Below are 27,855 nucleotides of genomic sequence, written 5' to 3'. Positions count from 1 at the left end.
TAACAAGTTGAATCAGCAATACAAAATTGGGTTTAATTATTTATTTACTAAATACCTAACTAATCACACATAATTACATATACAAAGAATTAATTATACCTGGATAATTCTTTACGTCATAGGAAAACGTCACTAGCGGGCGGAACAGATATGACAGCTTGTTACACAAAGGAAAAGGGGCGGGGTTTGAGTGAAAGAGCGGGAGACTGGGGAACAAAGGGAAGAAGCTGTGCTATCGTAAATACAGTATCTTATGCATTCTAAATTACCGCCCATTTGGAAAAGGAAAATGCAATAAATATTTACTCTGAGCTGCGCTTCAGTAGGTTGGTGGTAGATGGAAGGCCGTGTTGCCAAACCGAGTCCTTTGTCCTTTGAAGAATGTCTCTGATGGTCACTTGGATAAGTTGTAGTAACGTCGTTGTGTGGTAGATGGGATACTCTGTCTGTTCCTTCCTAACCTGCGTTTGCAGCTGCGGCCGCTAACTCAATGGCTAGGAGGTATCACTTCTGTCTTGAAATAAGAGTTCAAAGTTCATTCCATTCGCAACCAAAGCTCATGCTGATGTTTATCAGCTACCTGTATCTCTAATATAACCATGTATTTATCAGCTACCTGTATCTCTAATATAACCATGTATTTATCAGCTACCTGTATCTCTAATATAACCATGTATTAATCAGCTACCTGTATCTCTAATATAACCATGTATTAATCAGCTACCTGTATCTCTAATATAACCATGTATTAATCAGCTACCTGTATCTCTAATATAACCATGTATTTATCAGCTACCTGTATCTCTAATATAACCATGTATTAATCAGCTACCTGTATCTCTAATATAACCATGTATTAATCAGCTACCTGTATCTCTAATATAACCATGTATTAATCAGCTACCTGTATCTCTAATATAACCATGTATTAATCAGCTACCTGTATCTCTAATATAACCATGTATTAATCAGCTACCTGTATCTCTAATATAACCATGTATTTATCAGCTACCTGTATCTCTAATATAACCATGTATTTATCAGCTACCTGTATCTCAATTACAACCATGTATTAATTAGCAGATCTGAACATGAAACAGAACACACTGAATGGAATTTCTGCACTTAGTCCACACACACATACACATTACCAAACGTTCTCCGCACTTCACACACTTCAAACAAGCTTCCTGAATAATGATGAGCTCATGGTACAATAGGACAGGAGCTGGGAGGGGGTTGAACACACAGACAGAACATTGGAAGACCACCACTCAAAGGAGATGGAGCGATGGAGAGAGACGGATGGATGGAGGGAGAGGGAGGGATGGAGAGAGAGAGAAAGCATTTGTCTTAGTTGAACTGAGATGAAGGGAGGCGTGTGGTGTGTTTCGGTTTGGAGTGGCATATGATTACCCTCTCATTTCCTCTCAGCTCTTCCCACTCTCTCCATCTCTCCGTTTCTCCATCCTTCCATCTCTCCCCTCCTCCCTCTCATCTCTCCCCTCGCCCCTCCATCTGTCTGTGTTTGGATTTCACAGAAATAACCTGTTGCATTCAGGGGCAGACTGACATATAGGCAGACCTCTATAGCATATACACACATCTAAACTGACAGACTTTTTCAACACACAGACACATTCACACAGCTATGGAGAGAGACAGATGATTTAGTCTGTGGTTTACTACTCAATGTTAGTACACAGTGAGTTGGTTTTGAGGTTGTGTGGCTGGTTGACTGGCTGGGACGGGACAATCTAGTGTCTAGCATTCTACAGGGACGGAGGACAACAGGAAGGTGAAGCCTGAAAAAGACCAAATGTGAAGGTATTTGTCTAGGGTTCCTCACTTCACACTTCTCCTCTCTTCATCCCACTAGTCCTTTCCTCTTTACCTCTGTCTCTCCTTCTCTCCTCTCTCCTTCTCTCCTCTCCTTCTCTCCTCTCTCCCTCTCTCTCCATCTCCCTTTCTGTCCCTCACGCTCTCTCTTTCCTCTCTCCCTCTCATTTTCTTTCCTCTTCTCTCCTTCCCCCCCCCCCATCTTTCTCCTCCCTCTCTCTCCTTCGTTACTCATCCCTTTCTTTGTTTCTGTGACCAGGCGGTTGCTATGGTGGCCAAGGTTGTCTCCATGGTGATGGCAGCTTGTTGGTTACGTTTGGTTATGTTTCTGGACAATCCATGTCCTGGCTGACCTTCACACTGTGTGTCTAGATGACGGGGCAGGTGTTGGGTGAGGGTACTGAGCTGGCGTCTCAGAGGCTGTCAGTGAAGACATGGCTGGACGAGGAATGCGAGAGAGCAGACAGCAACCTGAGTCACCTGAGTCGGTACGCACGCACGCACACACACACACACACACACACACACACACACACACACACACACACACACACACACACACACACACACACACACACACACACACACACACACACACACACACACATTTATTTTCAAGCAGCACACCATCCTATTTTCCACCGCTGGCTTGCCAGTGTTCCAATATTAAAGTGACCTGTGTTCCATATCTATATACAGCATCAGCCTCTGAGAGGCAGGGTAACTGGGTGTTTACCATAGCTACTAACAGGATGTCTGTCAGGTCAGGTGTTTAACATAGCTACTAACAGGATGTCTGTCAGGTCAGGTGTTTAACATAGCTACTAGCATGATGTCTGTCAGGTGTTTAACATAGCTACTAGCAGGATATCTGTCAGGTCAGGTGTTTAACATAGCTACTAACAGGATGTCTGTCAGGTCAGGTGTTTAGCATAGCTACTAGCAGGATGTCTGTCAGGTCAGGTGTTTAACATAGCTACTAGCAGGATGTCTGTCAAGTCAGGTGTTTAACATAGCTACTAGCAGGATATCTGTCAGGTCAGGTGTTTAACATAGCTACTAGCAGGATGTCTGTCAGGTGTTTAACATAGCTACTAGCAGGATATCTGTCAGGTCAGGTGTTTAACATAGCTACTAACAGGATATCTGTCAGGTGTTTAACATAGCTACTAGCAGGATATCTGTCAGGTAAGGAATTTAACATAGCTACTAGCAGGATATCTGTCAGGTCAGGTGTTTAACATAGCTACTAGCAGGATGTCTGTCAGGTGTTTAACATAGCTACTAGCAGGATATCTGTCAGGTCAGGTGTTTAACATAGCTACTAACAGGATATCTGTCAGGTGTTTAACATAGCTACTAGCAGGATATCTGTCAGGTAAGGAATTTAACATAGCTACTAGCAGGATGTCTGTCAGGTCAGGTGTTTAACATAGCTACTAGCAGGATGTCTGTCAGGTGTTTAACATAGCTACTAGCAGGATATCTGTCAGGTCAGGAATTTAACATAGCTACTAGCAGGATGTCTGTCAGGTCAGGTGTTTAACATAGCTACTAGCAGGATGTCTGTCAGGGGTTTAACATAGCTACTAACAGGATGTCTGTCAGGTGTTTAACATAGCTACTAGCAGGATGTCTGTCAGGTCAGGTGTTTAACATAGCTACTAGCAGGATGTCTGTCAGGTGTTTAACATAGCTACTAACAGGATGTCTGTCAGGTGTTTAACATAGCTACTAGCAGGATGTCTGTCAGGTGTTTAATGTCTGTCAGGTTCAATGTACATATTCCCAGTGAACATTTGATTAATTGTTCAGCAATCGGATGGCTTGGGGGTGGAAGCTGTTCGGCAGTCTGATGGCTTGAGGGTGGAAGCTGTTCGGCAGTCTGATGGCTTGGGGGTGGAAGCTGTTCGGCAGTCTAATGGCTTGGGGGTGGAAGCTGTTCAGCAGTCTGATGGCTTGGGGGTAGAAGCTGTTCGGCAGTCTAATGGCTTGGGGGTGGAAGCTGTTCGGCAGTCTGATGGCTTGGGGGTGGAAGCTGTTCAGCAGTCTGATGGCTTGGGGGTAGAAGCTGTTCAGCAGTCTAATGGCTTGGGGCTAGAAGCTGTTCAGCAGTCTGATGGCTTGGGGGTGGAAGTTGTTCAGGAGTCTGCTGGCTTGGGGGTGGAAGCTGTTCAGCAGTCTGATGGCTTGGGGGTGGAAGCTGTTCAGCAGTCTGATGGCTTGAGGGTGGAAGCTGTTCAGCAGTCTGATGGCTTGAGGGTGGAAGCTGTTCAGCAGTCTGATGGCTTGAGGGTAGAACCTGTTTGGCAGTCTGATGGATTGGGTGTGGAAGCTGTTTGGCAGTCTGATGGCTTGGGGGTAGAAGCTGTTTGGCAGTCTGATAGCTTGAGGGTGGAAGCTGTTCGACAGTCTGATGGCTTGGGGGTGGAAGCTGTTCTGCATTCTAATGGCTGGTGTTAGAAGCTGTTCAGAAGTCTTATGGCTTGGGGGTGGAAGCTGTTCGGCAGTCTGATGGCTTGGGGGTTAGAAGCTGTTTAGCAGTATAATGGCTTGGGGGTAGAAGCTGTTCAGCAGTCTCATGGCTTGGGAGTGGAAGCTGTTCTGCAGTCTAATGGCTTGGGGGTGGAAGCTGTTTGGCAGTTTGATGGCTTGGCGGTAGAAGCTGTTTGGCAGTCTGATGGCTTGGGGGCAGAAGCTGTTTGGCAGTCTGATGGCTTGGGTGTGGAAGCTGTTTGGCAGTCTGATGGCTTGGGGGTAGAAGCTGTTTGGCAGTCTGGTGGCTTGGCGATAGAAGCTGTTTGGCAGTCTGATGGCTTGGGGGTAGAAGCTGTTTGGCAGTCTGATGGCTTGGGTGTGGAAGCTGTTTGGCAGTCTGATGGCTTGGGTGTGGAAGCTGTTTGGCAGTCTGATGGCTTGGGTGTGGAAGCTGTTTGGCAGTCTGATGGCTTGGGTGTGGAAGCTGTTTGGCAGTCTGATGGCTTGGGTGTGGAAGCTGTTTGGCAGTCTGATGGCTTGGGGGTAGAAGCTGTTTGGCAGTCTGATGGCTTGGGGGTGGAGGAGCCTTTTAGACGTGGACCTGTGCTCTGATATGGCTTGCCGTGTCGTAGCACAGAGAATTATGACGGGTGACTGGAGTCTTTGAACATTTTGGTGGCCTTCCTATGAGTGTGCAAGCTGTCATCAAGGCAAAAGGTGGCTACTTTGAAGAACCTAAAATCTGAAATATATTTGATTTGTTTAACACTTCTTTTGGTTACTACATGATTCCATATGTGTTTTTTCTTAGTTGTTATGTCTTCACTATTATTCTACAATGTAGAAAATTGTAAAAATAAAGAAAAACCCTTGAAAGAGTAGGTGTGTCCAAACTTTTGACTGGTACACAGGATGTTTAATAGGATGTCTCTCAGGTGTACACACACGCACGCACGCACACACACACATTTCTTAATCCTTCATGTGTGCGTGTAGAGGCCAGTCTATTTGTGATGACACGTCGTCAGAACTACAACGGATGGCTGTCATTGACCGGAGAGGACTCACCTCCCAGAACTCCTTCAGAGGGAGAGGAGCCATGTCAAGGTGACACAAAACACTGCCATGTTGTCTGTTATATTCACATATAACGTTTATGCAAGGAACAAAATTACAGACGCAACATGTAAAGTTTTAGTCCAATGTTTCATGAACTGAATTTTAAAATCCTGAGGAGTATTTCTGTCTGTAGTAAAGCCCTTTTTGGGGGAAAAACTCATTCTGATTGGCTGAGCCTGGCTCCCCAGTGGGTGGGCCTATGCTCTCCAAGGCCTACCAATGGCTGCGCCCCTGCCCAGTCATGAAATCCATAGAATCGGGCCTAATAAAATTATTTCATTTGACTGATTTCCTGATATGAACTGTGTTTTATAATTTTTGCTTCGGTATAAATAATATGCCAATATTTTCTAACATAGTACAATACAATGTTATGTCACAATATCCTAATATACATGTGTGTTTGTGTGTGTGTTTCTGTGTGTGTTTCCAGGTTGGTCAGCATGGTGGTGACTTTGAGAGAGTGGGCTCATAAGAGTTTGGTTGAGGAGCAAGAGAGACCTGATTCGTTCCTGGAAAGGTTCCGAGGCCCTGATCTGCAGGCTCCGCCCAGCAGGATCAGCCAATCACGACCGGATGCTGAGCCCACTGACCACAACGACCACATACACACGTATGATACTCCGTATGATTTCCTAATTTCTGATTTACTACAAATAGTGACAATTCATACCACCAGTCAGCTGACAAACACAGCAAAGCAATTCCACTCTTCCCCTCTCTCTCCCACTCTTTCTTTCTCTCTCTCTCTCCCTACCCCTCTCTGTCACTCACTCCCTCTCTGTCACTCACTTCCTCTCACCCCTCTCTCCCCCCTTCCTGCAGTAAGAGTCCAGGTATGTTGATATTATCTCCAGCTGATAATATCTATTACCACTGGCTCCTGATCATCTCGACTGCTGTGCTCTACAACTGGTGCCTCCTGGTGGCCAGGTATGGCAGCACACTTCTTTTCTTTTATACAACATCATTGCTGTGAGACTTCTGAGTCGTTTTACTTAGGTCAGGAATTAATCCAAGGCAATTTTTCAGAGCAGCGCGCTAGACAGCTGACAATCAAGGCATTTTGCTCCACCTTTAAAAGTCTGTTAGGGACGTTATTTATACTGAAAAAAAATATAAAAGCAACATTCAACAATTTCAAATATTTTTCACAGTTACAGTTTATATGAGGAAAGTCAATTTATATAAATTCATTAGGCCCTAATCTATGGATTTCACATGATTAGGCAGTGGTGTAGCCATGGGTGGGCCTGGGAGGTAGCCAGACCCACCCACTGGGGAGCCAGCCCCAGCCAATCAGAATTTGTTTTTCCCCACAAAAGGGCTATATTTCAGCATTCACACCCCCCTCCTTGATGATCACGCAGCTGTGTGTAATTATCATGCTGTTTAATCATCTTGATATGCCAAGTGGCTGGATTATCTTGACAAAGGATAAAATGTTCACTAACAGGAATGTAATCACATTTGTGTACAACATTTTAGACAAATAAGCTTTGTGCATATGGAAGATTTCGGGGATTTTTTAAATTTCAGCTCATTTAACATGGGACCAGCACTTTACATTGTAGCAAGATCAAGGGTGTGGGGTTTCCACGTCACCAAGTTCAATAACAAAACAGGCACCAGTCGCACAAATAGAATGCAAAGGGGAAGTTTATTAGGGATTTTGGTACTGTGATCACCTGGTTTAGATGTGCCTCCCACTCACTCTCATGGATCACAAAATCATCAATGTACGCCACCGCGTACTTCCGATAGGGTCAGAGAACCATGTCCATCAACCTCCGGGGCCCTTTGCAGTTCAAAGGGCAGCTTCTTATAATGGAACAGACCATCCGGGGTGGCTAAAGCAGTTTTCTACCATGCCTTGAGAGCTAAGGGCACCTGTCAATAATCCTTTGTCAGGTCGAGCGTGCTGATCAATCGGGCGGTCCCTAGCCATTCTATTAGTTCATCAAGTCGGGGCATGGGGTAGGCGTCGACCTTTGAGATTTAATTTACCTTCCTAAATCATTACAGAATCGATCATTTCCGGCACCGACAGAGATGGCCGCCTCGCTTCGCGTTTCTAGGAAACTATGCAGTTTTTTGGTTTTTTTACGTGTTATTTCTTACATTGGTACCCCAGGTCAACTTAGGTTTCATTACATACAGTCGGGAAGAACTACTGAATATAAGAGCAACGTCAACTCACCATCAGTACGACCAGGAATATGACTTTCCCGAAGCGGATCCTGTGTTCTGCCTTCCACCCAGGACAACGGAATGATCCCAGCCTGCGACCCAAAACAAAGACGTCGTAAAAGAGGGAATCGTAGCGGTCTTCTGGTCAGGCTCCGGAGACGTGCACATCGCGCACCAGTCCCTAGCATACTACTCGCCAATGTCCAGTCTCTTGACAACAAGGTTGATGAAATCCGAGCAAGGGTAGCATTCCAGAGAGACATCAGAGACTGTAACGTTCTTTGCTTCACGAAAACATGGCTCACTCAAGAGACGCTACCGGAATCGGTGCAGCCAGCTGGTTTCTTCACGCATCGCGCCTTCAGAAACAAACATATTTCTGGTAAGAAGAGGGGCGGGGGCGTATGCTTTATGGTTAACGAGACATTGTGCGGTCACAACAACATACAGGAACTCAAGTCCTTCTGTTCACCTGACTTAGAATTCCTCAATATCAAATGTCGTCCGCATTATCTACCAAGGGAATTCTCTTCGATTATAATCACAGCCGTATATATTCCCTCCCAAGCAGACACATCGATGGCTCTGAACGGACCTTATTTGACTCTTTGCAAACTGGAAACCACATATCCTGAGGCTGCATTCATTGTAGCTGGGGATTTTAACAAGGCTAATCTGAAAACAAGACTCCCTAAATTGTATCAGCATATCGATTGCGCAACCAGGGCTGGTAAAACTTCCGCGACACATATAAGGCCCTCCCCCACCCTCCTTTTGGAAAAGCTGACCACGACTCCATTTTGTTGCTTCCTGCCTACAGACAGAAACTAAAACAAGAGGCTCCCGCGCTGAGGTCTGTCCAACGCTGGTCCGACCAAGCTGACTCCACACTCCAAGACTGCTTCCATCACGTGGACTGGGACATGTTTCGTATTGCGTCAGATAACAATATTGACGAATACGCTGATTCGGTGTGCGAGTTCATTAGAACGTGCGTTGAAGATGTCGTTCCCATAGCAACGATTAAAACATTCCCTAACCAGAAACCGTGGATTGATGGCAGCATTCGCGTGAAACTGAAAGCGCGAACCACTGCTTTTAAATCAGGGCAAGGTGACTGGTAACATGACCGAATACAAACAGTGCAGCTATTCTCTCCGCAAGGCTATCAAACAAGCTAAGCGTCAGTACAGAGACAAAGTAGAATCTCAATTCAACGGCTCAGACACAAGAGGCATGTGGCAGGGTCTACAGTCAATCACGGACTACAAGAAGAAATCCAGCCCAGTCACGGACCAGGATGTCCTGCTCCCATGCAGACTAAATAACTTTTTTGCCCGCTTTGAGGACAATACAGTGCCACTGACACGGCCTGCAACGAAAACATGCGGACTCTCCTTCACTGCAGCCGAGGTGAGTAAGACATTTAAACGTGTTTACCCTCGCAAGGTTGCAGGCCCAGAGGGCATCCCCAGCCGCGCCCTCAGAGCATGCGCAGACCAGCTGGCCGGTGTGTTTACGGACATATTCAATCAATCCCTATACCAGTCTGCTGTTCCCACATGCTTCAAGAGGGCCACCATTGTTCCTGTTCCCAAGAAATCTAAGGTAACTGAGCTAAATGACTACCGCCCCGTAGCACTCACTTCCGTCATCATGAAGTGCTTTGAGAGACTAGTCAAGGACCATATCACCTCCACCCTACCCGACACCCTAGACCCACTCCAATTTGCTTACCGCCCAAATAGGTCCACAGACGATGCAATCTCAACCACACTGCACACTGCCCTAACCCATCTGGACAAGAGGAATACCTATGTGAGAATGCTGTTCATCGACTACAGCTCGGCATTCAACACCATAGTACCCTCGAAGCTCGTCATCAAGCTCGAGACCCTGGGTCTCGACCCCGCCCTGTGCAACTGGGTACTGGACTTCCTGACGGGCCGCCCCCAGGTGGTGAGGGTAGGCAACAACATCTCCACCCCGCTGATCCTCAACACTGGGGCCCCACAAGGGTGCGTTCTGAGCCCTCTCCTGTACTCCCTGTTCACCCACGACTGCGTGGCCACGCACGCCTCCAACTCAATCATCAAGTTTGCGGACGACACAACAGTGGTAGGCTTGATTACCAACAATGACGAGACGGCCTACAGGGAGGAGGTGAGGGCCCTCGGAGTGTGGTGTCAGGAAAATAACCTCATACTCAACGTCAACAAAACGAAGACTGGCGGCTCTGGCTGCTCCATGCAGACTGGCGGCTCTGGCTGCTCCATGCAGACTGGCGACTCTGGCTGCTCCATGCAGACTGGCGGCTCTGGCTGCTCCATGCAGACTGGCGGCTCTGGCTGCTCCATGCAGACTGGCGGCTCTGGCTGCTCCATGCAGACTGGCAGCTCTGGCTGCTCCATGCAGACTGGCATCTCTGGCTGCTCCATGCAGACTGGCAGCTCTAGCTGCGCTGGACAGGCGGGAGACTCCGGCAGCGCTGAACAGGCGGGAGACTCCGGCAGCGCTGTAGAGGAGGAAGGCTCCGGCAGCGCTGGACAGGCGGGAGACTCCGGCAACGCTGGAGAGGCGAAGCGCACTGTAGGCCTGATGTGTGGTGCTGGCACTGGTGGTACTGGGCCGAGGACATAAACAGGAAGCCTGGTGCGGGGAGCTGCCACCGGAGGGCTGGTGCGTGGAGTTGGTACTGGATAGACCGGACCGTGCAGGCGCACTGGAGCTCTTGAGCACCGAGCCTGCCCAACCTTACCTGGTTGAATGCTCCCGGTCGCCCTGCCAGTGCGATGTGGAATAGCCCGCACTGGGCTATGCAGGCGAACCGGGGACACCATGCGCAAGGCTGGTGCCATGCAAGCCGGCCCAAGGAGACGCACTGGAGACCAGATGCGTAGAGCCGGCTTCATGGCACTTGGCTCGATGCCCACTCTAGCCCGGCCGATACGCGGAGCTGGTATGTACCGCACCGGGCTATGCACCCGCACTGGGGACAGCGTGCGCTCCACAGCATAACACGGTGCCTGCCCGGTCTCTCTAGCCCCCCGGTAAGCACAGGAAGTTGGCGCAGGTCTCCTACCTGGCTTCGCCACACTTCCTGTGTGCCCACCCCCAATACATTTTTGGGGCTGACTCTCGGGCTTCCTACCGCGCCGCCTTGATTGTCTCTCCAACTCCATTCTCCTATACCCCTCCTCGCACTGCTCCAGCACTGCTCCAGCGAATCCCAGGCGGGCTCCGGCACTCTCCCTGGGTCGACCGCCCACCTGTCTATCTCTTCCCAAGTCGTATAGTCCAGACATCGCTGCCTCTCCTGCTGTTGCTGTTTATCACCACGCCGCTTGGTCCTGTTGTGGTGGGTGATTCTGTAACGGGATTCTTCTGTTGAAGGAGAGGCGGACCAAAACGCAACGTGGTTATTTGGATACATCTTTAATAAAGATGACAATAGAACAATATACAAAAACAATAAACGTGAAGAAACCGAAACAGCCCTATCTGGTGCAACAAACACAGAGACAGGGACAATCACCCACAAACCCCAACACCAAACAGGCTACCTAAATATGGTTCCCAATCAGAGACAATGACTAACACCTGCCTCTGATTGAGAACCATATCAGGCCAAACACAGAAACAGCAAAACTAGACACACAACACAGAATGCCCACTCAGATCACACCCTGACCAAACAAAACATAACAACATACAAAGCAAACTATGGTCAGGGTGTGACAGGTGCTTTTTAGTTAGCTTTGTGACGGTGTCAAAAATAAATGTAGGATTGTTCTTATTTTCCTCAATTACGTTGGAAAAATAGGATGATCGAGCAGCAGTGAGGGCTCTTCGATACTGCACGGTACTGTCAGAAGACTTCCAGTTTGGTGTGGCGCCATTTCCGTTCCAATGTTCTGGAAGCTTGCTTCAGAGCTCGGGTATTTTCTGTATACCAGGGAGCTAGTTTCTTATGACAAATGTTTTTAGTTTTTAGGGGTGCAACTGCATCTAGGGTATTGCACAAGGTTAAATTGAGTTCCTCAGTTAGGTGGTTAACTGATTTTTGTCCTCTGACATCATTGGGTAGGCAGAGGGAGTCTGGAAGGGCATCAAGGAATCTATGGGTTGTCTGAGAATTTATAGCACGACTTTTGATGCTCCTTGGTTGGGGTCTGAGCATATTATTTGTTGCGATTGCAAACGTAATAAAATGGTGGTCCGATAGTCCAGGATTATGAGGAAAAACATTAAGATCCACAACATTTATTCCATGGGACAAAACTAGGTCCAGATTATGACTGTGAGGGTGAGTAGGTCCAGAGACATGTTGGACAGAACCCATTGAGTCGATGATGCCTCCGAAAGCCTTTTGGAGTGGGTCTGTGGACTTATCCATGTGAATATTAAAATCACCAAAAATTTGAATATTATCTGCTATGACTACAAGGTCCGATAGGAATTCAGGGAACTCAGTGAGGAATGCTGTATATGGCCCAGGAGGCCTGTAAACAGTAGCTAAAAAAAGTATTTGAGTAGGCTGCATAGATTTCATGACTAGAAGCTCAAAATACGAAAACATCAGGGGGGGGGGGGGGGTTGTACAGTGCCTTGCGAAAGTATTCAGCCCCCTTGAACTTTGCGACCTTTTGCCACATTTCAGGCTTCAAACATAAAGATATAAAACTTTATTTTTTTGTGAAGAATCAACAACAAGTGGGACACAATCATGAAGTGGAACGACATTTATTGGATATTTCAAACTTTTTTAACAAATCAAAAACTGAAAAATTGAGCGTGCAAAATTATTCAGCCCCTTTACTTTCAGTGCAGCAAACTCTCTCCAGAAGTTCAGTGAGGATCTCTGAATGATCCAATGTTGACCTAAATGACTAATGATGATAAATACAATCCACCTGTGTGTAATCAAGTCTCTGTATAAATGCACCTGCACTGTGATAGTCTCAGAGGTCCGTTAAAAGCGCAGAGAGCATCATGAAGAACAAGGAACACACCAGGCAGGTCCGAGATACTGTTGTGAAGAAGTTTAAAGCCGGATTTGGATACAAAAAGGTTTCCTAAGCTTTAAACATCCCAAGGAGCACAGTGCAAGCGATAATATTGAAATGGAAGGAGTATCAGACCACTGCAAATCTACCAAGACCTGGCCGTCCCTCTAAACTTTCAGCTCATACAAGGAGAAGACTGATCAGAGATGCAGCCAAGAGGCCCATGATCACTCTGGATGAACTGCAGAGATCTACAGCTGAGGTGGGAGACTCTGTCCATAGGACAACAATCAGTCGTATATTGTACAAATCTGGCCTTTATGGAAGAGTGGCAAGAAGAAAGCCATTTCTTAAAGATATCCATAAAAAGTGTTGTTTAAAGTTTGCCACAAGCCACCTGGGAGACACACCAAACATGTGGAAGAAGATGCTCTGGTCAGATGAAACCAAAATTGAACTTTTGGCAACAATGCAAAACGTTATGTTTGGCGTAAAAGCAACACAGCTGAACACACCATCCCCACTGTCAAACATGGTGGTGGCAGCATCATGGTTTGGGCCTGCTTTTCTTCAGCATGGACAGGGAAGATGGTTAAAATTGATGGGAAGATGGATGGAGCCAAATACAGGACCATTCTGGAAGAAAACCTGATGGAGTCTGCAAAAGACCTGAGACTGGGACGGAGATTTGTCTTCCAACAAGACAATGATCCAAAACATAAAGCAAAATCTACAATGGAATGGTTCAAAAATAAACATATCCAGGTGTTAGAATGGCCAAGTCAAAGTCCAGACCTGAATCCAATCGAGAATCTGTGGAAAGAACTGAAAACTGCTGTTCACAAATGCTCTCCATCCAACCTCACTGAGCTCGAGCTGTTTTGCAAGGAGGAATGGGAAAAAATGTCAGTCTCTCGATGTGCAAAACTGATAGAGACATACCCCAAGCGACTTACAGCTGTAATCGCAGTAAAAGGTGGCGCTACAAAGTATTAACTTAAGGGGGCTGAATAATTTTGCACGGCCAATTTTTCAGTTTTTGATTTGTTAAAAAAGTTTGAAATATCCAATAAATGTCGTTCCACTTCATGATTGTGTCCCACTTGTTGTTGATTCTTCACAAAAAAATACAGTTTTATATCTTTATGTTTGAAGCCTGAAATGTGGCAAAAGGTCGCAAAGTTCAAGGGGGCCGAATACTTTCGCAAGGCACTGTATATTGAAATCTGCTATCGTAAATTATAGCAACACCTCCGCCTTTGCGGGATGCAAGGGGGATATGGTCACTAATATAACCAGGAGGTGAGGCCTCATTTAAATCAGGCTTAAGCCATGATTCAGTCAGGCCAATCACATCAAGATTATGATTAGTGATTAGTTCATTGACTATAACTGCCTTTGAAGCGAGGGATCCAACATTAAGTAGCCCTTTTTTGAAATGTGAGGTATCACAATCTCTTTCAATAATGGCAGGAATGGAGGAGGTCTTTATTCTAGTGAGATTGCTAAGGCGAACACCGCCATGTTTAGTTTTGCCCAACCTAGGTCGAGGCACAGACATGGTCTCAATGGGGATAGCTAAGCTGGCTGTGCTAGTGTCAGATTGTTATGAAAAGCACTATAGAATCAAATCAAAGTGTATTTGTCACGTGTGTCGAATACAACAGTAGTAGACCTTACAGTGAAATGCTGAATACAACAGGTGTAGTAGACCTTACAGTGAAATGCTGAATACAACAGGTGTAGTAGACCTTACAGTGAAATGCTGAATACAACAGGTGTAGTAGACCTTACAGTGAAATGCTGAATACAACAGGTGTAGTAGACCTTACAGTGAAATGCTGAATACAACAGGTGTAGTATACCTTACAGTGAAATGCTGAATACAACAGGTGTAGTAGACCTTACAGTGAAATGCTGAATACAACAGGTGTAGTAGACCTTACAGTGAAATGCTGAATACAACAGTTGTAGACCTTACAGTGAAATGCTGAATACAACAGTTGTAGGCCTTACAGTGAAATGCTGAATACAACAGGTGTAGTAGACCTTACAGTGAAATGCTGAATACAACAGGTGTAGTAGACCTTACAGTGAAATGCTGAATACAACAGGTGTAATATACCTTACAGTGAAATGCTGAATACAACAGGTGTAGTAGACCTTACAGTGAAATGCTGAATACAACAGGTGTAGTAGACCTTACAGTGAAATGCTGAATACAACAGTTGTAGACCTTACAGTGAAATGCTGAATACAACAGTTGTAGGCCTTACAGTGAAATGCTGAATACAACAGGTGTAGTAGACCTTACAGTGAAATGCTGAATACAACAGTTGTAAACCTTAGTGAAATGCTGAATACAACATGTGTAGTAAACCTCACAGTGAAATGCTGAATACAACAGGTGTAGTAGACCTTACAGTGAAATGTTGAATACAACAGGTGTAGTAGACCTTACAGTGAAATGCTGAATACAACAGTTGTAGACCTTACAGTGAAATGCTGAATACAACAGTAGTAGACCTCACAGTGAAATGCTGAATACAACAGGTGTAGTAGACCTCACAGTGAAATGCTGAATACAACAGGTGTAGTAGACCTCACAGTGAAATGCTGAATACAACAGGTGTAGTAGACCTTACAGTGAAATGCTTACTTACAGGCTCTAACCAATAGTGCGAAAAAAAGGTGTGTGTGTGTGTAGGTAACTAAAGAAATAAAACAACAGTAAAAAGACATTTGAAAATAACAGTTGCAAGGCTATATACAGACAGCGGACACAATGCATATATAAATATTATTATTAATATTATTATAATATGTCAAAAAGGTAGGCAATAGTACGCAATCCACAGTAAAAAGAGTCCTATATCGACATAACCTGAAAGGCCGCTCTGCAAGGAAGAAGCCACTGCTCCAATACCGCTGTAAAAAAAGCCAGACTATGGTTTGCAACTGCATATGGGGAAAAATATATTACTTTTTGGAGAAATGTCCTCTGGTTTGATGAACAAAAATAGAACTGTTTGTCCATAATGACCATCATTATGTTTGGAGGAAAAAGGGGGAGGCTTGCAAGCCGAAGAACACCATCCCAACCGTGAATCACAGGGGTGGCAGCATCATGTTGTGGCGGTGCTTTTCTGCAGGAGGGTCTGGTGCACTTCACAAAATAGATGGCTTCATGAGGTAGGAAATTACGTGGATTTATCAAAGCAACATCTCAAGTTAAAGCTTGGTCGCAAATGGGTCTTCCAAATGGACAATGACCCCAAGCATACTTTCAAAGTTGTGGCAAAATGGCTAAAGGAGAACAAAGTCAAGGTATTGGATTGACCATCACAAAGCCCTGACCTCAATCCTATAGAAAATGCATGGGCAGAACTGAAAAAGTGTGCGTGAGCAAAGAGGTAACCTGACTCAGTTACACCAGCTCTGTCAGGAGACCTTACACCAGCTCTGTCAGGAGGCCTTACACCAGCTCTGTCAGGAGGAATGGGCCAACATTCACCCAACTTATTGTGGGAAGCTTGTGGAAGGCTACCTGAAATGTTTGACCCAAGTTAAAGAATTTAAAGGCAATGCTACCAAATACTAATTGAGTGTATGTAAACTTCTGACCCACTGGGAATGCGATGAAAGAAACAAAGGCTAGAATAAGTCATATCTACTATTTTTTCTGACATTTCACGTTCTTAAAATAAAGTGGTGATCCTAACTGACCTAATTCAGGTAATTGTACTATGATTAAATATCAGGATTTGTGAAAAACTGAGTTTAAATGTATTTGGCTGAGGTATATTTAACCACAGACTTCAACTGTGTATATACACCTTTTCTGAAAGGCCTCAGAGTCTGCAACACCACTGAGCATCGGCACCACCAAGCAAGCGGCACCATGAAGACCAAGGAGCTTTCCAAAAAGGTCAGGGACAAAGTTGTGGGCTGGGTTATAAAAACACTTTGAACATCCCAAGGAGTACCATTAAATCCATTATTAAAATATTGAAAGAATATGGCATCACAACAAACCTGCTATCAGGTGTGCGCTACTGGTAGCGAAGTCAGGTGCAGGAGAGCAGAGAGTTGTGAATAGGCACACACTTTAATGAGGCAGGAGAAACCAACAGATGGACGCAACTGCGTCTAAACCTCCAGCCCATAGACAAAAGTGAAAAACGCGCAAAAACAGTCACAATTATTTATGTTTAACAATAAACATGTGAACAAACACGGTAAAAGCAAACCAGTCAACAATAAACACGTAACACAAACAATTCCACACAAAGACATGAGGAATAAATACATGTAGATTGATTGGGGAATGAAAACCAGGTGTGCAGAGAACAAGACAAAACAAATGGATAAATGAAAAACGGAGCGGCGATGGCTAGAAAGCCGGTGACGTCGACCGCTGAACACTGCCTGAACAAGGAGAGGAGCCGACTTCGGCGGAAGTCGTGATACCTGCCAAGAGAGTGCTGCCCACCAAAACTCACAGACCAGTCAAGGAAGGCATTAATCAGAGAGGCAACAAAGAGACCAAAGATAACCCTGAAGGAGCTGCAAAGCTCTACCGCGGAGATTGGAGTATTTGTCCATAGGACCACTTTCAGCCGTACACTCCACAGAGCTGGGCTTTACGGAAGAGTGGCCAGAAAAACGTAATTGCTTAAAGAAAAATATAAGCAAACACATTTGGTGTTTGCCAAAAGGCATGTGGGAGACACCCCAAACATATGGAAGAAGGTACTCTGGTACTCTACTCTGGCGCAACCCCAACACCTCTCATCACCCCGAGAACACCATCTCCACAGTGAAGCATGATGGTGGTAGCATCATGCCGGGGACATGTTTTTCATCAGCATGGACTAGGAAACTGGTCAGAATTGAAGGAATGATGGATGGCACTAAATACAGGGAATTTCTTGAGGGAAACGTGTTTCAGTCTTCCAGAGATTTGTGACTGGGACGTAGGTTCACCTTCCAGCAGGACAATGACCCTGAGCATACTGCTAAAGCAAAACTTGAATGGTTTAACAATCCAATTGAGAATCTGTGGTATGACTTAAAGATTGCTGTATACCAGCGGAACCCATCCAACTTGAAGGAGCTGGAGCAGTTTTGCCTTGAAGAATGGGAATAATTCCCAGTGGCTGGATGTGCCAAGCTTATAGAGACATACCCCAAGAGACTTGCAAAAGGTGGCTCTATGAAGTATTGACTTTGGGGGGGATGAACAGTTGTGCACGCTCAAGTCTTATTTCTTGTTTGTTTCATAATAAAAATATTTTGCATCTTCAAAGTGGTAGGCATGTTGTGTACATCAAATGATATTAACAGCCAAAGGCAACAAAATAGGAAAAATGCCAAGGGGGGGGGGGGGGGGGGGGGGGGTGAATACTTTGGCATTAGGCCTATGGCCTATAGTAATCAACACCACACTAACAGAACTTGATACTGAGCGTCCAGCAGAGAATCAGGGATTGGGGGCATCATCGAGCACACATGAGATACTATAACAAGCAACTCATTATCAACCCCTTAGCGATATGACATTTAATCTAAATTCAAATTTAAAATGGATGACCCTCCCCCATTTTCCTCTGGGTAATTGTGTACATTTCGACCACTCCCTTTTTGTCAACAATGTATATGGATTTGAAGCTACCCCACCTAGCATCAGACTGACTGGTTCATTCTTTACTCACCTTAAAGATATGTAGCGACAGTAATGTAGTGACAGTAATGTAGTGACAGTAATGTAGTGACAGTAATGTAGTGACAGTATTGTTGTGACAGTATTGTAGTGACAGTAATGTAGTGACAGTAATGTAGTGACAGTAATGTTGTGACAGTGTTGTTGTGACAGTATTGTAGTGACAGTAATGTTGTGACAGTAATGTAGTGACAGTAATGTATTGACAGAATTGTTGTGTGTTCTGTGCAGGGCATGCTTTGATGAGCTTCAGACGAGTGGTGCCATCGTGTGGCTGGTGTTGGACTACCTGTGTGACGGTCTCTACATCTTGGACACAGCCGTCAGGCTACGCACAGGTCAGAGGTCAATTCTCCACAATTTGTTTCTGTCGTGTTTCTGTTCTCTTTCCTTGATTCCTCACGTCCCCTGTTGTCACCTCCTGAAAGAGTCTGTCTGCCTACCCTGAGTCTGTCTGCCTACCCTGAGTCTGTCTGCCTACCCTGAGTCTGTCTGCCTACCCTGAGTCTGTCTGCCTACCCTGAATCTGTCTGCCTACCCTGAATCTGTCTGCCTACCCTGAGCCTGTGCCCTAACACTGACTGTGTAACTCTACCTGTTTGTTTATCAGGTTTCCTGGAGCAGGGTCTGTTGGTGAAGGACCTCTCTAAGCTGAGAGACAGTTATCTGAAGACGGTTCAGTTTAAACTAGACCTGTTGTCTATCCTGCCTACTGACCTGTTCTACCTATCTCTGGGAATACACACTCCTCTCCTCCGCTTCAACAGACTGCTGCGGTTCAACCGCATGTTCGAGTTCTTCGACCGTACAGAGACCAGGACCAGTTACCCCAACGCCTTCCGCATCACTAACCTGGTCCTTTACATACTGGTACGTGCACACACACGCACACACACACACTGGTGAGAGATATGTGGTACACACACAAACTAACACATTTACACACACAAGCATGCATGTGTAACCAAGTTGAATTAGTTAAACTAACAGCACAGCTAAAAATACCACCACCTGCGCCATTTTTTGCACAGCTGTCTAAAGTGTTTCAAACAGGGTGGTCACATGGGTTTGCGAGGCTGAGGATTCAACATGGCATACCAGTTTGGGCTCATCAAGAAGGAAGCTATACTGATAAGCAAACAGCATTAAACCAGTATATAAACACACACAGACTCTAACATCAAAAAGGAGCTGATCGTGGACCACAGGAAACGGGGGAGCGAGCACACCCATATCCACATCAATGGGGTTGTATTAGTTTCTCAGTGTCCACATTATTAAGGAATTATCATGGTCCACACACACCCACACAGTTGTGAAGAGGGCACAACAGCACCTCGTCCCTCTCACGAGGCTGAAAATATTGGCATGGGCCCTCGGATCTTCACAAGATTCTACAGCTGCATCTTGACTAGCTGCGCCACCGCTTGGTATGGCAACTGCAATGCACCCAACCGTAAGGCGCTGTTGTGACAGTAATGATGTGACTTCAAAGGGTGGTGTGAACGGCCCAGTACATCACTGGGAAGGTGGTGTGAACGACCCAGTACATCACTGGGAAGGTGGTGTGAACGACCCAGTACATCACTGGGAAGGTGATGTGAACGACCCAGTACATCACTGGGAAGGTGATGTGAACGGCCCAGTACATCACTGGGAAGGTGATGTGAACGACCCAGTACATCACTGGGAAGGTGATGTGAACGACCCAGTACATCACTGGGAAGGGTGGTGTGAACGGCCCAGTACATCACTGGGAAGGTGATGTGAACGACCCAGTACATCACTGGGAAGGTGGTGTGAACGGCCCAGTACATCACTGGGAACGTGGTGTGAACGACCCAGTACATCACTGGGAAGGTGATGTGAACGACCCAGTACATCACTGGGAAGGTGATGTGAACGGCCCAGTACATCACTGGGAAGGTGATGTGAACGACCCAGTACATCACTGGGAAGGTGATGTGAACGACCCAGTACATCACTGGGAAGGGTGGTGTGAACGACCCAGTACATCACTGGGAAGGTGATGTGAACGACCCAGTACATCACTGGGAAGGTGATGTGAACGACCCAGTACATCACTGGGAAGGTGATGTGAACGGCCCAGTACATCACTGGGAAGGTGATGTGAACGACCCAGTACATCACTGGGAAGGTGATGTGAACGACCCAGTACATCACTGGGAAGGGTGGTGTGAACGACCCAGTACATCACTGGGAAGGTGATGTGAACGACCCAGTACATCACTGGGAAGGTGATGTGAACGACCCAGTACATCACTGGGAAGGGTGGTGTGAACGACCCAGTACATCACTGGGAAGGTGATGTGAACGACCCAGTACATCACTGGGAAGGTGATGTGAACGGCCCAGTACATCACTGGGAAGGTGATGTGAACGACCCAGTACATCACTGGGAAGGTGATGTGAACGACCCAGTACATCACTGGGAAGGGTGGTGTGAACGGCCCAGTACATCACTGGGAAGGTGATGTGAACGACCCAGTACATCACTGGGAAGGTGGTGTGAACGGCCCAGTACATCACTGGGAAGGGTGGTGTGAACGGCCCAGTACATCACTGGGAAGGGTGGTGTGAACGGCCCAGTACATCACTGGGAAGGTGGTGTGAACGGCCCAGTACATCACTGGGAAGGTGGTGTGAACGGCCTAGTACATTACTGGGAAGGTGGTGTGAACGATCCAGTACATCACTGGGAAGGTGATGTGAACGGCCCAGTACATCACTGGGAAGGGTGGTGTGAACGGCCCAGTACATCACTGGGAAGGTGATGTGAACGACCCAGTACATCACTGGGAAGGTGATGTGAACGACCCAGTACATCACTGGGAAGGGTGGTGTGAACGGCCCAGTACATCACTGGGAAGGTGATGTGAACGACCCAGTACATCACTGGGAAGGGTGGTGTGAACGGCCCAGTACATCACTGGGAAGGGTGGTGTGAACGGCCCAGGACATCACTGGGAAGGTGGTGTGAACGATCCAGTACATCACTGGGAAGGTGATGTGAACGACCCAGTACATCACTGGGAAGGTGATGTGAACGGCCCAGTACATTACTGGGAAGGTGATGTGAACGACCCAGTACATCACTGGGAAGGTGATGTGAACGGCCCAGTACATCACTGGGAAGGTGGTGTGAACGATCCAGTACATCACTGGGAAAGTGGTGTGAACGACCCAGTACATCACTGGGAAGGTGGTGTGAACGACCCAGTACATCACTGGGAAGGGTGGTGTGAACGGCCCAGTACATCACTGGGAAGGTGATGTGAACGACCCAGTACATCACTGGGAAGGGTGGTGTGAACGGCCCAGTACATCACTGGGAAGGTGGTGTGAACGATCCAGTACATCACTGGGAAAGTGGTGTGAACGACCCAGTACATCACTTGGCCTGAGTTCCCTTCCATCCAGTACCTCTATACCAGGAGGAGAGTCCAGCCACCCAACAGGACCCTGAACAGCTTCTACCCCCAAGCCATAGACCGCTAAATAGCTCATCAAATGGCTACCTCGGACTACCTGCATTGACCCTTTTTCCAGCTAACTCTTTTACACTGACTCTACCCATACACTCACACATACATACACACATACATATACTGACACCCCAACACACACACACTTGAGTAATTTAGCAGACCCTCTTATTCAGAGTGACTTACAAGTGCGATTAGGGTTAAGTGCCTTGCTCATGGGCACATCGGCAGATTTTTTACAAACCAGCAACCTTTCGGTTACTGGCCCAACACTCCTGACCGCTAGGCTACCTATCATCGGATTTAGGGTAAAAGTTGGATGAAAAAAATACTGAAATGCCCTTATGTTGATGACTTTTTGCAAATCCAATGAGTAATCTAATAGCCTGAGTCTGTCTGCCACTGATTCAACGTTATCGCATAGATTTGAGGGTTTGAAATGTCTAGGAAACAATCTTGATTCAACCATTTTTTGCCCAGTGGGTTGTCGGAAAAGGACCCATAAGTTAGCTTTTCCTGTTAGTCTGTTAGTCTGATCACCTGTTGACTAATTCATGTTGATTTGTTTTAACCCTGCTGTCTCTCCTCCAGGTGATCATCCACTGGAACGCCTGTATGTACTACTCCTTCTCCAAGGCCCTGGGACTGGGGTCTGACTCCTGGGTGTATCCCAACCAGACAACTCTGTCGCGGGGTTACATCTACTGCCTCTACTGGTCCACCCTCACCCTCACCACCATAGGAGAGACACCGCCACCCGTACGAGATGAGGAGTTCCTCTTTGTGGTCTTTGACTTCCTGGTGAGTGTATAATGTAACCGTATACCATATACCCTATTCCATAGATAGTGTACCATTTTATTTCTGACAAGGAACCAATTGACCTAGATAGTGGATTACTTTATGTCTGACATTGAACCCTATCCCCTAGATAGTGCACTACTTTGTCTGACATGGAACCCTGTTCCCTAGATAGCGGACTACTTTGTCTGACATGGAACCCTGTTCCCTAGATAGTGCACTACTTTGTCTGACATTGAACCCTATCCCCTAGATAGTGCACTACTTTGTCTGACATGGAACCCTGTTCCATAGATAGTGCAGTACCAAGGCTATTGAGTCAATAAGAATGCAGTGATTGACAGAGTCGAAAGCCTTGGTCAGGTCGATGAAGACAGTTGCACAGTATTGTCTTTTATCGATGGCGGTTATGATATTGTTTAGGACCTTGAGCAGGGCTGAGGTGCACCCATGACCAGCTCTGAAACCAGATTGCATAGCGGAGAAGGTATGGTGGGATTTGAAATGGTCAGTAATCTGTTTGTTGACTTGGCTTTCGAAGACCTTAGAAAGGCAGGGTAGGATAGATATAGGTCTGTAGCAGTTTGGGTCTAGAGTGTCTTGCACTTTGAAGAGGGGGATGACCGCAGCTGCTTTCCAATCTTTGGGGATCTCAGACGATACGAAAGAGAGGTTGAACAGGCTAGTAATAGGGATTGGAACAATTTCGGTGGATCATTTTAGAAAGAGATGGTCCAGATTGTCTAGCCCGGCTGATTTGTAGGGTTCCAGATTTTGCAGCTCTTACAGAACATCAACTGTCTGGATTTGGGTGAAAGAGAAGTGGGGGGAAACTTGGGCAAGTTGCCGTGGGGGGTGATGAAATGTTGGCCGGGGTAGGGGTAGCCAGGTGGAAAGCATGGCCAGCCGTAGAAAAATGCTTATTGAAATGATCGATTGTCGTAGATATATCGTGGTGACAATGTTTCCTATCCTCAGTGCAGTGGGCAGCTGGGAGGAGGTGCTCTTATTCTCCATGGACTTTACAGTGTCCCAAAGAGGTAGAGACCACTTATCTTGGTGCTAGGTGCAGAGGAATCCTCTTATCTTGGTGTACTCTGCAGCGCAGCTAAGACCTGTGTTAACCCTAACAAGCTGCTTATTACTTTGTCTGCTATTCTGTGGTGATGTTCTGGCCCAAACACCACAAAGCAAGCTAAAAAACTATGCCCAAACTGTGGTGAGTCCGTAAGGAAGAATTCAAATGCGGTGGCTAATGACATTTGTGATTTGTTTGCTCTTAAAGTGTGGAGATATCCAACACTTGTTAAATGATGAATCTGTACAGTCTCAAAGTAACATTTAGCTTGTTTGCAATGTATGCTGGGTAAATGTGGTTCCAAACATTGGAATGCTGGACACAAGCAGGGATGATGAGTGAAATCTAGATGAGATAGTCGATGTATCAGCAGTGGGCACAGAAGATGACATGTTTGACTGCTTCAATCAGAGGTCTTCACTTTATCCATGTGAACGCACGGAGCCTGCTGACGAAATTAGAGGAATTAAACCTCCTGGCTTCTAACACCCGGGCTTCAGTAGTTGCTGTGACTGAGAATTGATGGGTCAACTGAGGACAATGAGGTTGAGCCACCAGGTTTTAGTATTTATAGAATTATCTGAAACTGAAACGGTGGCAGTTTGTTTTTAATAGGAAGAATGTGCATTTTAACCCTCGTTCAGATCTGAAAATGGATGGTCTTGAGGTTGTATGTGTAGAAACACTTCTTCCTGAATGTTGTCCTGTACTTGTTGGTCTGTGCTATCGGCCTCCTAAGCAGAATCATTTCCATGATTGAATTGCTGTGATCACAATGTATTGACTGATAGAGAATGTATTCTGCTTGGTGGTTTTAATACAAATGTGCAGTTACCACCACAGAGACGTACACTAGTAAATGCCCTGTATGACTTTAATCAGTTATTTGGACTAAAACAACTGATTGTTGAGCCAGATGTGTATTGACAGTAAATCAACTTTGGATTTGATTATTGTATCAGACCAAGAGAACATCTGTCAGTCAGGAGTCTCAAATATTGGTTTTAGTGATTATATGGTATCCTGCTGTACCCGTAAGACATCCAAAATGCTACTTGAGCCAGGTAATAACTACATGAAGGTACAGTTCATGACACAATACTCAATGGAACGTTTTGTAGAAGGACTTGGAAATTTGGATTGGTCTCATGTACTGTGATGTCACGTACCTCAACTAACCTGTACCCCCACACACTGACTCGGTACTAGTGCCCCCTGTATATAGACTCATTATTGTTATGTTACTGTGTCACTTTTTATGATTTTTTACTTTAGTCTATTGGGTAAATATTTTCTTAACTCTTCTTGAACTGCACTGTTAAGGGCTTGGAAGTAAGTATTTCACGGTTGTTGTATTCGGCGCATGTGACAAATTAAAGTTTGATGTTGATCAAGCTTGGTATCTTTTTAAAGATCTGTTTCTGTCTGCACTCAACTCTCTGACTCCAATGAAACAAATTAGAATCAAACAGCGGTCAGGGAAATGGATCACTTGGAAGATCTTAGACCTCATAAGGAAAAGGGAATAGCCACCTGGCCAGATTCAGAAGGACAAATCTACTTCAAGATGATGATGGTTAAAGTAACTGTAGAAACCAGGCAAGATACAAAATGGATAAGGCCAAATCCTAACATTACATAGACACTGTGAATGATACCTTACATCAGCCTCGTAAAATGTGGAACATTTTCAAAGACATTGGCTGAAAAGCTCCCCAAACGGTAAAATCCTGTAGTATTGGCCTGGATATTGATGATGTTTCATGTTATGACCAGGCAAAGGTTGCTAATTACTTTAACCCATTTTTAACCACTATAGCCTCATCTCTGGTTAAGAAGTAACCCACCTGCTCTGGACACTATGGCCAGTCTTTATTATCAACTTTTACCACAGCAAAGGATCACTAGTGATTTGTTTGAGATGTGCATGGTAACAGAGGACAAAATGTCCAATCTGCTATGCTTAATGAGCACCAACAAAGCAACTGGGCTGGATAACCTTCCTGCAAGATTCATAAAGGATAATGGTGGTGTCACTGCTAAAATTATAACTCATATAGTAAACCTTTCTATTACTAGTGGTATGTTTCCCAAGCATCTCAAAACAGCCCGGATGGTTCCACTCCACAAGAAGGGCAGTAAAACAAATGTAGGAAACTACAGGCCCGTGTCAATCCTCAGAACCTCATCCAAAGTTGTTAGTTTTTAATCAACTTGAAGGATACCTTCTGGAGAACAATCTTCTTTATGAACTCCAGTCTGACTTTAGAACAGCTCATTCCACTGATACTTGCCGTATCCACCTTTTTGACCACATTAAGCAGGAAAGTGAGAAGTGAAACTATACAGCTATGGTCATGCTAGAGTTGTGGAAAGATTTTGACACTGTGGACCAATGATATTCTCCTGATGAAACTGAAATGCATGGGTCTAAATGATGTAGCAGTGAATTGGTTTAGGTCTTATCTGACCAACAGAACACAAGTATGTAATGTTGGTGATGTCAGAGGCCAAAGAAATATCCTGTGGAGTACCACAGGGATCCATTTTAGGGCCTCTCTCATTTCTAATATATGTTAATGATATGCCAGATACAGTAAAGTCCTGCTTTTATGCTGATGACTCAGCCATACTGGTATCAGGGAAGGACACAGGTTACATAGAGGTTTTGTTAGAGGTGGGTTGACTGACAACAAATTGTCACTGCATTTGGGATAAACTGAACCAATTTTGTTTGGAACAAAATGTAGATTGCTTAGGGCTGACAAGATAAAGGTAAACCGTTTAGGCAAGGAGAATGAATCTTAAACAAGTGTAAATTATCGTAGTTTGTCTCTAGATCAATCCCTTTCTGGAGACCTGATTGCTTCTCAAAAGATTTCTAAAATGGCGAACAAATTGACATTTTGATATCGTAACACTAGATATTTCAACATCAAAGTTAAGAAACTGCTTGTCTCAACCTTGATTCAGTGTCAAAGAAATTATGCCTGCTCTGCATGGTATGCTGGGCTATAAAAACAGATGAAAAAGAGAATGCAGGTCATGCAAAATAATATTATCAGGTATACGCTGAATGTCCCCCTCCCCAGGACCCACATAATGTTATCAGGTATATGCTGAATGTCCCCCTCCCCAGGACCCACATAATGTTATCAGGTATATGCTGAATCCCCCCCCCCCCCCCCCCCCAGGACCCACATAATGTTATCAGGTATACGCTGAATGTTCCCCTCCCCAGGACCCACATAATGTTATCAGGTATATGCTGAATGTCCCCCTCCCCAGGACCCACATAATGTTATCAGGTATACGCTGAATGTCCCCCTCCCCAGGACCCACATAATGTTATCAGCTATAATCTGAACGTCCCCCTCCCCAGGACCCACATAATGTTATCAGGTATACGCTGAATGTCCCCCTCCCCAGGACCCACATAATGTTATCAGGTATAATCTGAATGTCCCCCTCCCCAGGACCCACATAATGTTATCATGTATATGCTGAATGTCCCCCTACCCAGGACCCACATAATGTTATCAGGTAAATGCTGAATGTCCCCCTCCCCAGGACCCACATAATGTTATCAGGTATACGCTGAATGTCCCCCTCCCCAGGACCCACATAATGTTATCAGGTATACGCTGAATGTCCCCCTCCCCAGGACCCACATAATGTTATCAGGTATACGCTGAATGTCCCCCTCCCCAGGACCCACATAATGTTATCAGGTTTACGCTGAATGTCCCCCTCCCCAGGACCCACATAATGTTATCAGGTATACGCTGAATGTCCCCCTCCCCAGGATCCACATAATGTTATCAGGTATACGCTGAATGTCCCCCCCCCCCCCCCCCCCCCCCCCAGGACCCACATAATGTTATCAGGTATACGCTGAATGTCCCCCCCCAGGACCCACATAATGTTATCAGGTATATGCTGAATGTCCGTCCGTCCCCCAGGACCCACATAATGGTTTCAGGTATATGCTGAATGTCCGTCCCCCCCATATAGGGGTGCAGGACCCACATAGGGGTACAGGAGGTGGGCTTGTTGCCTTTGTAGTCCTTTGGACCAACTTAATTATATGTATGATATCATAAATTATCGTACCCC

At 45.7% G+C, this 27,855-nt stretch overlaps 1 protein-coding gene across 1 annotated transcript in view; it reads left to right on the top strand.

Moving 5' to 3' along the window:
- The first annotated feature begins 1,415 nt into the window (after positions 1-1,415).
- LOC110504350 (cyclic nucleotide-gated cation channel-like) overlaps positions 1,416-27,855 on the top strand; it is a 33,275-nt gene continuing 6,835 nt past the window's right edge. The window contains exons 1-8 of the mRNA XM_036970113.1: positions 1,416-1,827; positions 2,212-2,327; positions 5,314-5,424; positions 5,870-6,049; positions 6,262-6,369; positions 18,586-18,692; positions 18,965-19,224; positions 22,452-22,661. Coding sequence (XP_036826008.1) covers positions 2,212-2,327; positions 5,314-5,424; positions 5,870-6,049; positions 6,262-6,369; positions 18,586-18,692; positions 18,965-19,224; positions 22,452-22,661 — 1,092 coding nt within the window. The 5' untranslated portion in view covers positions 1,416-1,827. The remainder of the gene's footprint in view (positions 1,828-2,211; positions 2,328-5,313; positions 5,425-5,869; positions 6,050-6,261; positions 6,370-18,585; positions 18,693-18,964; positions 19,225-22,451; positions 22,662-27,855) is intronic.

Source organism: Oncorhynchus mykiss, chromosome 31 (genome assembly GCF_013265735.2).
Source record: "Oncorhynchus mykiss isolate Arlee chromosome 31, USDA_OmykA_1.1, whole genome shotgun sequence".
NCBI lineage: Eukaryota > Metazoa > Chordata > Actinopteri > Salmoniformes > Salmonidae > Oncorhynchus > Oncorhynchus mykiss.
This window is presented reverse-complemented; position numbering and strand designations above follow the sequence as displayed.